The sequence below is a fragment of the Diaporthe amygdali genome (genome assembly GCF_026229845.1).
Source record: "Diaporthe amygdali strain CAA958 chromosome Unknown NODE_30_length_622097_cov_64_914702, whole genome shotgun sequence".
Classification (NCBI taxonomy): domain Eukaryota; kingdom Fungi; phylum Ascomycota; class Sordariomycetes; order Diaporthales; family Diaporthaceae; genus Diaporthe; species Diaporthe amygdali.
The window spans coordinates 428,988-439,100 of NW_026517050.1; the positions used below are offsets into that span (position 1 = coordinate 428,988).

Genomic DNA, 10,113 nt, shown 5'->3' on the forward strand with positions numbered 1-10,113 from the left:
TCAAGGTTATGCCCGTGGTTTGACGGCTGAGACGACGGATCTGCAGACGATCTGCTGTGGGTCGGCCGGGTGCGGCTCAGCGCAACCGTCGATTGACTTTCGGCAAGCCCCACCAGTAGGCTGGGGGCTGGGGAGCTAGGGACAGTGGTGACGCTGATATGGCTCAGTCCGTCGTCGGCGGATCCCTGGCAGAGTCACGAGTTTTCGCGTCGAGGGGCTCGACGGAGGAAAAGCTGCATGAGCGGAGCTGAGGCTAAGGTTCGATGATCAAGGTCAAAATCTTGTACCGGTAGCCTTAGCCACGGAGTGATGATACATCATTACAAAAGAAAATAGAAAAAGATGGGCTGCGCAGAATTGCTCGTTGTATGGGGGCAACATGTCCACATCTTGTACAGCACTTGGTGTTGTTTGATGGGAGGGGAGTGACATGCTAGTGGTGTTAATGTTCGAGTTTTGACGCAGCTCGAGAACGGGAAAAAGCAGAGCAAACGGAGCTTGAGCTCCAGAATCCAGGAACCCGCCCACCCCAAGAACTGAGCTTCCCCTCCCCCGCACTTTCACACCCCTTTGCGGGCAGCTCGACCCCAACTACAGGTGCAGACCGGCGATATTTGCCTCCAAATCCCAAATCCAGGGGTCTTTGACTCGTTCTAGCTGTGTACCGACCCCACGAGACAGCAAGACATTAGGCAGCTCGCTCTTTTTCTTCTTCTTCTTCTTTTTCTTTCTCTCCCTATTCTTTTCTCCTAGGAGCTTTTGGCAGATTTACAATTTAGAATTTCAGGTTGTTAAATAGAGCATACAGGATCTCCTTATCTACGTCTTAGAATCTCAAAATGAGCAGCCTCACCAATTTCACGGGACAGGCGTATCAGCCACAGGAAGATAAATATGTTAGTACTCTGACTGCCGAATCTGTGATCTTGTCTGCAATTATGTATGCAATTAACGCCCTGAACAGTTCGACGATGGGCGAGAGATTGCCCTACTGCATTTCATCTACAACCACCCCAAAATCTCAGAGATACGCGGCAACCCTCAAAAGCTCATCGAGGCGATTGACGAGTATGGCAGGAATAAGAAGTATCTGATGAACGTCGGAGAGTACAAGTCCAAGACCGTAGCAGACCTCATCAAGGATGTCAAGCCACAAGTCATGGTCGAGCTGGGCGGCTATGTGGGCTACTCTGCTATCGCCTTTGGTGCTGCTTTCAGAGAGGCCGGCGGGAAGCAGTACTACAGTCTGGAGTACAACCCCGAATTTGGTGCTGTAATTTCCAGTCTGGTTGACCTGGCTGGCTTACATGACTTCGTGAGAGTTGAGATTGGGCCAGCTTCCGCGTCGCTGAGGCGGCTGCATGCCGAAGGCAAGCTGCAGAAGATTGACCTCATGTTCCTTGACCATGTGAAGCCACTTTACACGCCTGACTTGAAGCTGTGTGAGGAGCTTGGTCTGGTCGGCGTTGGTTCGGTTCTTGCTGCGGATAATGGTAAGCCCTTCCACACACACACACACGTGGCGTTAATGTCAAATATTGAACCCGATGAGTACTAATATCGGCCTACCGGAGCAGTCGTTAAACCAGGGAACCCTCCATACCTTGAATACGTCCGCAGCACAGTAGAGCAGAAGAGGGAAAACTTCAAAAAAGAGACTGGACTAAGTCTCGAAAGGCTGTCTGACTGGGAGAAGTCCAGATACAACATGGCAAAAGGGGGTCAAGTGGACGAGTCTGAAGTCCATGGCAACCCAAACCTCGTCTACTCCAGCCAATTTGTCGAGGGTTGGGAGCCGAGCGGTGTCCCGGTAAGAGCCATCCAAGCCACAATCACATGCGTGGCACCTTCTTGTCAAGCTCATCTACTGATCCTCTCCTGTTGTCTAGGATGCAATAGAAGTTACGCGATGCACAGGAATCGAGAAATAATCTTTGCCTCAGGAGTTTGAGATGTGGTTGGCGTTGCAAAGAATCCGAACTGCATCCATGTCGTTGCCAACCAAGAGCTGGCGTGGAGACTTTTAGATCCTTCGAGGACGAGGAGCGACCAAATGCTCACCTCGTGGTACTTTCTATCGTTCCATTGTCTCACCAAGGTCCATGACTTGAAATAGATCATCTAAATGCAGTGTTCACAACATGACATCGCTCTTGCTGTTATACCAAATTGTGGCCGTGGCGGAGTCATCGCGCCTTCTGTTGGGACGATTTACTCCGGCTGCCCTCCTATTTGTTTTGACCGCTCCATCTGAGAACTTTTATGAATAGCCACTGGGACGCAGACAACTCCTTTGTATCATCACAGAATCCATTCCATGACCTGCGTCCCCTAGAGCTCCTTCAGCATCTTTCCAGACATCTTCAGCCCAACAAAGTTATCTGCCCACCTCTTTGCAAAACACCAGACTGCTCGAGACCTTCGTCGTCACCAATTCCGTCATGCCGGCCAACACCGTCCTGCTCACTGGTGTCACGGGCTTCGTTGGAAAAGTCGTCCTCGAGGAGCTCATCCGCCGACGGAATGCACGCGATCTACAATTTGATCGCATCTTGGTGCTGGTCCGTTCATCGCGCAGCCAAAACGCCATTGAGAGATTCTCTGAGGGAGTCGCCAAGTCCAAGTGCTTTTCGACTCTCCCGAGTGGTTGGGACAAGGACGTTGTTGTTCTGCCTGGCGATCTCATGGAGCCTGACTGCGGACTTGATAATCACCTACTCGACCAGTTGACAACCGAGGTCACGCACATTATTCATTGTGCCGGCTGCGTCTCGTTCGACACGTCTCTGAATGTTCTCCTCGCGGAGAACGTCACTGCGAGCCTCAACATTCTGCAATTCTCGCAACAATGCTCGAATCTTCAACGACTCGTCGTCACTTCCACGGCATATGTCACTCCAAATACGACGGGACCAATCTGGGAGCAATTAGCCGGTCTGCCAAAGTCTGCACAACAAATACTAGAGGACCTGCTCGAAGGAAGGAAAGACCCTGATCAGATTCGCAGCGAGACCGGACATCCCAACAACTACACCCTTGCGAAATGTCTCGCCGAACACTTCGTTGTGCAAAAGAAAGCATCAACGCCTCTGACAATTGTCCGCCCCAGCATTATATCCGCAAGCTGGAGATATCCATTCCCGGGCTGGATCGACAGCTTCGCGGCGCTAGCCGGTCCCATTTCTGCATTTGCACTCGGCGGCTTGAAGGTCCTGCACGGAGACCCGTCAGCGATTCTCGATGTCATTCCTGTGGACACCGTTGCCGAGTGCCTGATCAACGAAGCTCTCAAAATAAAGGAGCAAAACGTCGACCATGAGACCGCGCCTGCAAAGATTGTGCAATGTGTATCAACAATTCAGCTTGGGCAAAGTACGAGAGACATTGTTGTTGGAACTATCACATACTTCGAACAGCCTGAGAATATTCTTCTCTACAAGCCTAGAGGCTGGTACATCGGAACAGATGATCGATGGTTCTACATCTACGAATTCTTCTGCCAATACTTACCGGTTAAAATGACCGAGCTGAGAGCGCTTATGATGCTGGATTGGGAGGGCGCTGCCAAGGCCAGGAAGACACTGACGAGACTGTGCCAAGTCGATACCCACTTTCGTTACTTCGTCGAGCACACCTACGACTACCGTTGTGCTACAAGGATGTTGCCAGATGACTTTGACAAGAAGGCGTATATGCAGATAGTCTTGAACGGCCTGAAGGAGAATCTCCTTGTGCCACTCGTGGAGAGAATGAAGGCAAAACAGAATACTGTTGAGGCCGAGTGATGAGAGTGAGGTTTGTCTCAGCTTTGGCGAGTCGTACTGGTCAATGATGGAGCCCGTCTGGTTTCCTATCGCCATTCAAAGACAACATGGCGCAGGAGGCCTGGTTTGGCAATGATTGGGCATGATATTGGGCATCAGGAATTACCTAGGTCGACAGCACATTAGTGTTGAGTAGCAGCATGAGGCATGAAAGCAATCAATGGGCATTGTCCCTTATATTACGTCTTTCTTTTCACTCCATGGGCCTCGTGATCTTTTCGCGCAGCTTGCAACTCCGTTCGTGAAAAAGCCAAGAGTTATAAGCTCTATGAATTGCTGAAAGTGCTTTCCATCATATAGGAACCATCAATGTCATGTTTCAGTGCATTTACATTATCATTTGGAAGCTTGAAGCCTATTTGGCAATTATACAAGTCTTCCGCGTCATCTCACGCCTTAAAATTCACCAGCGTACAAAAGGTCCCCAGGTTGGCCATTCATACGCTCCCAGACATCCCGCGGGTCAAGGTCAAATTCGTCCCTCTTTTCAGCCACGGCAGTACCGTTCGCAGCCGCAAGCTGGGCTGCAACATCCTCGCGAGCGAGTTGAACTGGATGATAAGTCAGTTTCGGAGAACGAGAACGGAGCCATCGATGGCCTGCGGAGCTTAAGAGAATTCTTACCATGCGCGTAGACAGCGGCCCTCTTGCCGCTGTAGATGGCGTGGGGTACGTTTGTAACATTGTCCGAGTTCGCATCACCGATAGCGTAGGCACCGGGGATGTTGGTAATGAGGCCCTTGTCCGGGTTCGCATACAGGCGGCCGCCGTACAGCGTGACGCCCAGGTCCGCGCCGACAGTGGACTTTTGCTCGTCAGGGAAGGAGACGAAGAAGGCGGCTCTCTCGACGGAGGTACCATCGTCCAGATCTACACGGAAGAGGTCGTACTCGGGCGAAGTGGCCAAGCTGGGATCCGCGGACGCGTTGTGCCCGTCCTTGAGGCGAGTGATGGACAGGATCGTCTGGTTGTAGACAGTAACGTTCGACAGCTTCAGGTATTCCTCCCAGTCAGGGAAGGAGGCTTCGGTCGCGGCTCGAGCTTCGGGGGTGTCGGTGCCGTTGGCGAAGGCCACGACGTCGCTATTCAGCGTGGAGACCTCACGCACGGAGCCGGGGATATCCTCCAGGGGCGCAAGGAGGCCGAGGGCCTGGTCGGCGTGCTCGTTGCCGTCGCACCAAGGGCACCAGTAGATTCCCTTGCCCCAGTTATCCTGGAGGCCGGGAGTGCTCGGCAGGTCGTCCTTCAGGCCGGTTCCGAGGACGATTTTCCGCGCTGTGAGGGTCTTCTCGCCTGTCGGCAGAGTGGCCTGCACTGTGAAAGAAGTTGCACTGCCATTCACAGCTTGGATACCAGTCACAGTACCATTAGTCAATGTGACGGTTTTGTAATCAGCTAACAGCTCCCGCGCAAGCCAGCGGTAGTATGCAGGAGTGACGCCTGAATTTTGGTCAGTGCGAAATCCTACTTCGCTTTCGGTAGGTGAGGAAATTACCATCCAAGCCAATCACGTCATGCATATGCCTCGTCGCGTTGTTACGGTATTCACCGGAATCGATGAGAAGAACATTTCTCCTCACGCGGGCGAGTCCGCTCAGCGCACTAAGTCCGGAAGGACCACCGCCGACAACAATAGCATCGTATACGGTCGTATCGTCAACTTCTGGAGATGGTGCTGTGTATTCGGGAATGGCCGCGGCCTTGGCCAGCGTCAGGAGTGGCAGAAACGACAGGACGTTTGAGAGATACATCTTGTTGATGAGGCTTCTCCGGCTCTTGACAAGCAACGAGGGATGTGTGAGTTGTTGGATATTTTCAACAATTCGAAATTCGATAAAGACTGGCTCTCAGCTCGAAGCAAAAGAAAAGAACGAAAGGCACAGCTAGAACATATAGGTCAGTCAAGGAGCTTCTCCCCGCTTCAAGGCTTGAGCATGGTTGCAGATGGCTGAAGCCATCTGCACATGCAATGTTTTGTACTCACGGGTGCACGCAAGGGACCAATGAAAGAGAGGAGATTGAAGCGATGTCTCACAACATTGCGTGGTCAGACCCTACCAGCCGTCTTCTTTGTTATATAGATCGACACGATCTAGAAATATTGAACTCAAGCATATCGATTAAGCCTAAAGATGTTGGCACGGTATTGCTGATAGGCCCAAAAATAGGCACTTGAGCAAGCCAGGCAGTGCCACCTTGATGCAGTGCTACTGCAGCGCAGATCGCCGAGTCAGTATTATCCCAGTTTGTAGGGCAGGTATGCGGGCACTACACCATTTTGGGTGTGAACATGTAGGTGAACCGACTAATGATACTTGGCAGTTCATCCCTGTGTGGTTTCAGTGTAATGAGCTCGAAGATCACTGCAGTCCTGCACTGCTACTTTGGTCATTGCCGGGTTGTCCTGCGCGATGTCAATCGTGATGGTGTCAAATGGCGTGCTCATGTTCCTCATCTTGCGCCTCGACAAAGTCGCATCCTCCTATACTGGCCCGCTAAAAATAACAAAACCACTTTGGGCAGGTGAAGGGTACTCCAGAAGCAAGGTAACTGCATCAGTATTCGCCAACTTCAGTGTGGCGACTACACTTCTCGGTCAAGCCGAGCTGTGCCATATCTACCGACATACCACCTGTCGTTAGAGGATCGATGGGGACGAAACTTTCCGCCAAGCCCGGGTCGGACCCGGCGACCTTGTGCCAGTCTTCGGAACGATCGCCCGAAAAATCTGGTAATGACTAGTCTGCGTCGGTGTGGACGACGCGTGGGCGCTTCGCGCATGCAGGTTGGCAACGACGCGAAGAAATAACATGTCTGCCTTCTTACGGCGTCTTTGTATGGTGGGCCTCCAGCAGAAAGCTCAAACAGTAAAAGCATACGCTGCCGCTGGATTCTAGTAGCATGTCTCTCAGGTCACTCATTTCAATTTTTCGTCGATTTTTTCTTCGCTTCAACCCTCGCTGTCACAAAAGTCGCGCTGAGCAATTAGTACCGAGTCAAGGAGAAATGCTTGGTATGAAGCAAGTGAGTGACTATGTCACCATCCCGGCAACGCCTGTGGACCTTCGGACCAAAAAGCAGCGGCAAGAGCAGGTTCCACGAAATTTTGAGTATGAGCAGACGATATCAAAAACCTAGAGGCTGTAATCGATCCATCTCAGGCCATGTCTTGGACAGGAGGACCAGCACTCACAATATAAGATGTCCACCCCTGGGATCTCCCCTATAACGCGTGTTCTATAGACGTGGAATCACGCACCACTTATTCATCCGGAAGCAAGATATAATAGAGCTGTAACGATATGGGGAATGTGGAATGCCACAAAATCTTTGGTTTATGATCAACCTATTCACTGCTGGTGACTCCCCAGATGTCACCGTCCAGCGACTTTTTCGATCCAGTCGCTGGCTGGGTCGGTGAACTGATCCCTGGCTGGCCGTGATCTTCCATTCCGGCTTGCCGCTCACGAAAATGATACTGCAAAGGAGCCGAGCAATATACCAAGGGTGTTCTCGCTCATATCTCCACGGTAAAACCTGAACTCTGCCCAGTGCGACCATTCCCGCTCTGCTGCCGATTGTAGAGCCTCTCAACTTCCTCAGCTGAATACCTCCAAAAATGACAGCTTTTCGGGGGCTAGCAGCCTTTACTTCCGAAGAAACTGAGGCATAAAATCGACAATCTATATTCTAGACGATTCTATGCAGAGTACAGATCGCTCATATAAGGACCGCGGTCCCCTTGCAGCCGGAGCCTGTTCTGTCCTCAGCCCATTTTCTCCCACCATTGTAAGAGAACAGCAAGCTCAAGAAAGCTGGCTAGCAGGTCAATATTCCATTCCAGGGGTATGAAAGCATTAAATACGTAAGCTACGGGGGAGCGAGGACAAATACAGTCAAAATCTTCAACAGATACTGTACCGCCTAGACCAAGGGTGGGTATACGATTCAAAATCAAGAGAGGAACTTGGACTATTTAGCAGAGTAAGCAGTTTGAGATCCCTCAACGGTTTAAAACTGCTAAGAGATGTAAAGGAAAGGACAGTTGGCAGAAGGCAAGATAGTAGATGACCCAGAGGGCCTTCAACATCAACTCTGTCCGAAAAGAATCACATTCTTAACTGGAATTCTAAGAAACACTTCCTGCATTCTAATTCCCTCTTGATATTTTCAAGAGTTATTTTCTTCGTTTCCTTTCCCTCCTTTTCCCTTCCTTTCTTCTGCCTCGCTGATTGAGTTGGTGATATCTTGTGCGGAACAGCTTGAAACTCCCATGTAAATTATGTCAAACTGTAGACTGAGCTTTACACCGTTTAGAGATTTTAAAGCGCTTGAGCTTCTGAACGGTCCAACTCCCTCTCTCAATCACCCGCGATTTAGACCTCCTAAGCGGTAACTGCATGGCTCAACTACCGTTGAGAAGAGCCCCATACCCCCGGTGTAAGTGCACCCTCACAAAAGAATTGTTTTATAATCCAAGGAACAATGGGGTTTTTCTTTTAGGGGGAAGGTCACCATGTCACGGAAATCTTTTGTACGAAACTTCTGGCAGGGCCTTCTCTTGTACATCAATTGAAAGATAATGTGTAGGACAAAACAATCGGTAAAAATTAGCAATATTATCACTGATGCATATGCTACAATCATTTCACTTACGTGCGGCTAGCAAGTTCACTCCTGACTGCTGTTGAATTGTCACCAATGGTGCCATCCCAACTGGCTTAGAACACCTTCCAAGGTTCTTAACACACCGAATAGTTAGTCAGAATCTTTGGTTGGGTGGCAAAGTTGCTGCGACTTAAATACTGGGCCAAGGAGGACCTGTGTCTCCCTTTAAGCCTCGTCTCGGATTTTAAGTTGTGGTTTGATTGGAGTCAGTCTTTACAACTGGCTTGGGGCCCAATTGTTGAGCTGAAGGCCACCTTGACAGAATGCACAAAGCCGTGTTTTTGCCTTTGCCCTTCCTAAGAAGCTCCATATCTGAATACTAGGTCTAAAACTGGAGACTCACCAGGTGCCTCCCGTCCCAGCACAGAACCCTCCGATTCTAGTGGGCTTATTTTGTCTGACTTCGAACTATACATCATTGCATATTTGTATACACTATTTCATGAACGAGCAGAGACACGAGTGCTCAAATTTCATTGCTCGGTCCCTTGCTTCCCCTGAATGTATTAGGAACCTCTTTCAACATGGATAACTCCAACCCGGTTCGGCCATGTTGGGATCCACACCACGAGCGACCTCAGCATGCGTCCGTGAGGAAGGATTCAAGCCTGCTGCTATATTCTTTACGTTTCACTCATGATCGGCCTTGTGATACTCGATGGGCCCAGCTACGCCTCCGGTCAAACATCAACTATTAAGGACGGGCGAAGGACCAAGACTCGTTCTGCTTCAGATAATCTTATCTTACCAGCTTAGGCCACTTCTTGCAGGTGATTGTGTGCCAGTCACTCTGTTCGCATTGCACTGAGCGAAGCACGGGCCATGATAGGCAACAAGCCCCATAGTATTTATAGTGCGGGCTGCTGCATACTTCCTGCTTCCTTCACTTCGGGCAGTAAGCCGAGTGATTCATGTTCTCTCACAGATTGTCATACATGGCCAGACCGAAAAGGCTCTGAGGTGGGGTCTATTGGATTTCCTGTGGGACAAGAAGCAGAAGTCCGAACATACATGCCGTGCTCCGGGAGTTGCACAGGTCTCGGAAATCAGCTGAGTAATTCTGTCAAGCCCCGCGACTTTTTGGTCTTTCTGGTGGAATCTATTGACTCATATGTGTAAGCTTCCATTTATGTGGACATGTCGTCAGCAAAAGTATATGTTCAAACCCAAGACTGCGCCCACAACTCAGTCTCGTAATCAACACCAAAATCCACCTGGGTGCCAAGGTGCTTAGTGATGTAAGGCTGACACTAGGCAAGGGTATGCTCGCAGTCGTGACGGGCTCCACGGCATTCCTGGCTTACCGAATTCCGGTCGCGACCAAACGTGCGTGGGAAAATGGGGCCGGGTAGACAAAACGCACCCACGGGGCCGGATCTGCCAATTAAGCTCGGCGATTCGACTTCTCAACAACACACCGCAGTGGAGGAGGATGCCGACCATGCGAGCATCACTTCGGTAACTTAGGCTCAAAGACGATTGACTGAAATCCAAGGAATTTTACTCGAAAGCTTAATATGACGTGCAGGTCAAGTCTAGGCCCGCGCGTTACAAAGAGTGACGGAGCGAGAGCCGCAACAACAGATCGATTCAATCTTGGCATCTGAAGATTAACGGTCGC

At 50.5% G+C, this 10,113-nt stretch overlaps 3 protein-coding genes across 3 annotated transcripts; 2 read left to right on the top strand and 1 right to left on the bottom strand.

Moving 5' to 3' along the window:
* Window positions 1-839: 839 nt before the first annotated feature.
* On the top strand, window positions 840-3,785 carry J7T55_014214 (uncharacterized protein; the record flags this gene model as incomplete). Its single annotated transcript, XM_053132274.1, has 4 exons — window positions 840-896; window positions 965-1,493; window positions 1,578-1,810; window positions 2,358-3,785. The coding sequence occupies 4 exons, from the start codon at window positions 840-842 to the stop codon at window positions 3,783-3,785; spliced, it is 2,247 nt and encodes a 748-aa protein (XP_052989815.1).
* A 435-nt stretch (window positions 3,786-4,220) lies between these two features.
* On the bottom strand, window positions 4,221-5,575 carry J7T55_014215 (uncharacterized protein; the record flags this gene model as incomplete). Its single annotated transcript, XM_053132275.1, has 3 exons — window positions 4,221-4,375; window positions 4,449-5,264; window positions 5,320-5,575. The coding sequence occupies 3 exons, from the start codon at window positions 5,573-5,575 to the stop codon at window positions 4,221-4,223; spliced, it is 1,227 nt and encodes a 408-aa protein (XP_052989816.1).
* A 3,928-nt stretch (window positions 5,576-9,503) lies between these two features.
* J7T55_014216 (uncharacterized protein) lies at window positions 9,504-9,959 on the top strand (the record flags this gene model as incomplete). Its single annotated transcript, XM_053132277.1, has 3 exons — window positions 9,504-9,607; window positions 9,682-9,818; window positions 9,916-9,959. 3 exons carry the CDS (start codon window positions 9,504-9,506, stop codon window positions 9,957-9,959), a joined length of 285 nt encoding a protein of 94 aa, XP_052989817.1.
* Window positions 9,960-10,113: the final 154 nt, after the last annotated feature.